The sequence below is a fragment of the Egretta garzetta genome, unplaced genomic scaffold (genome assembly GCF_000687185.1).
Source record: "Egretta garzetta isolate BGI_Z169 unplaced genomic scaffold, ASM68718v1 scaffold1, whole genome shotgun sequence".
Taxonomy (NCBI): domain Eukaryota; kingdom Metazoa; phylum Chordata; class Aves; order Pelecaniformes; family Ardeidae; genus Egretta; species Egretta garzetta.
In genome coordinates this window covers 286,912-288,765 of record NW_009258542.1, presented here as the reverse complement: position 1 = coordinate 288,765, position 1,854 = coordinate 286,912, and the positions used below count along the sequence as shown (strand labels likewise).

Below are 1,854 nucleotides of genomic sequence, written 5' to 3'. Positions count from 1 at the left end.
GCGTGTATCCGTGCAGAGGCCGGGGCAGGCAGGGCCCCCCGTGCAGGTTGCCGGCTCCCTCAGGCGTCCTCTGACGGCGGCGTTGCGACCTCAGCCATTTCAGCTTTATCAGCACGTCAGCCCCCAGCCGCACAGCATCCCTCCCGGAGCTGGTATGGCTGAGGCAGGAACAAGGCCAAACTTCTCCCATGAAGCTTCACCGGTGCTCGTAGTCCGAGGAGGGGAGAGCAGAACCCCCTCTGTGTGCAGCTCGGTGATCCTGGATGCCAAAGACCCTCCAGCAAAGAGCGAGGCAGCTCCAAAGCCACCTGCGTCAGCCCCGCCATCCATCCTGGTGAAACCAGACACCTCCCGCAACAGCTCCGAAAAGGTACAGCCAGCGGCTACCTGCTGCTTCAGAGGTCCCCCCGTCCCTCTTGGGACTGGCATTCAGGTCAGCCCAATGCTGGCTGGGGCCAAATCCTCCGAGGGCTTCCCTCCATTCTCACCAGGTTTTCTTCTGATAGAAATCGCTGGGATTGGTACCTGCATTAAGAAATCAGATATTTGGCTTGCTGACTCTGCTGTTCAGATTAAGCCCTTTAGAAAGGCAAGATGCTGCAGGGACTCTTTCAGTGTAAGCCAATGGTCAGTCACAATCAAATCTTGAGACTTTTCTGAAGTCTTAAATCAGGCAAGAATCCCACAGACCTGGGTGTTAGACCATACCAGCATCCCTCCCGGAGCTGGTATGGCTGAGGCAGGAACAAGGCCAAACTTCTCCCATGAAGCTTCACCGGTGCTCGTAGTCCGAGGAGGGGAGAGCAGAACCCCCTCTGTGTGCAGCTCGGTGATCCTGGATGCCAAAGACCCTCCAGCAAAGAGCGAGGCAGCTCCAAAGCCACCTGCGTCAGCCCCGCCATCCATCCTGGTGAAACCAGACACCTCCCGCAACAGCTCCGAAAAGGTACGGCCAGCGGCTACCTGCTGCTTCAGAGGGTCCCCCGGTCCTCTTGGGACTGGCATTCAGTGTCAGCCCAATGCTGGCTGGGGCCAAATCCTCCGAGGGCTTCCCTCCATTCTCACCAGGTTTTCTTCTGATAGAAATCGCTGGGATTGGTACCTGCATTAAGAAATCAGATATTTGGCTTGCTGACTCTGCTGTTCAGATTAAGCCCTTTAGAAAGGCAAGATGCTGCAGGGACTCTTTCAGTGTAAGCCAATGGTCAGTCACAATCAAATCTTGAGACTTTTCTGAAGTCTTAAATCAGGCAAGAATCCCACAGACCTGGGTGTTAGACCATACATCAGGCTGCTCTCCGCAGAGCTTCCCCCATCTCCCCAGTGTTGCTTTGGCTGAGCCATTTGGAAAGGAAATTTTTCCCCTCTGGCAGTCAGAGGGAAATTTTGTCAAGATAAAATCATTCTGCAAATTTTATCAAGATAAAATCATTCTGCAAATTGTTCTAGTGACAACTTTCCCTTCCTGTGGCACCCAAAGAGTAAATCGCCCCACAAGTTCCTGAAAGCCCAACTGACCTTGGAGCTCCTGGGAGGAACATCATCAGCTGGGGAGAAACGGCGGGCTCTCCGAGAGGGGCACGGCAGGACAGGCCACCCTCCCACCTCGTGTCATGCTGCCAGCCGCTCTCCCCCTCCGCTCTCTCCCACTAACTCGGGTGATGGCTCCCTGGACCGACTCTCCCAGGTCTCTGGGATAGCTGATGGCACTGCTGCGCCGCGCCGCTCCCTGGTGCTCTAGAAGCTGCACATTGCACTGGGCTGGCTTCTCCATGGGCATCCTCTGCTGCCAGGAGGGAGCCAGACACCGCCTCAGCTCACCCCCCCAGTTCCACAGGGCAGATCCCAGCGAGG

The 1,854-nt window shown here is 56.1% G+C and overlaps 1 protein-coding gene across 1 annotated transcript in view; it reads left to right on the top strand.

Annotated features, from left to right (window-relative positions):
• Positions 1–1,854, top strand: part of SH3RF2 (SH3 domain containing ring finger 2) — a 40,848-nt gene that overhangs the window by 38,656 nt on the left and 338 nt on the right. Inside the window, exon 8 of the mRNA XM_035902639.1 lies at positions 17–370. Coding sequence (XP_035758532.1) covers positions 17–370 — 354 coding nt within the window. The remainder of the gene's footprint in view (positions 1–16; positions 371–1,854) is intronic.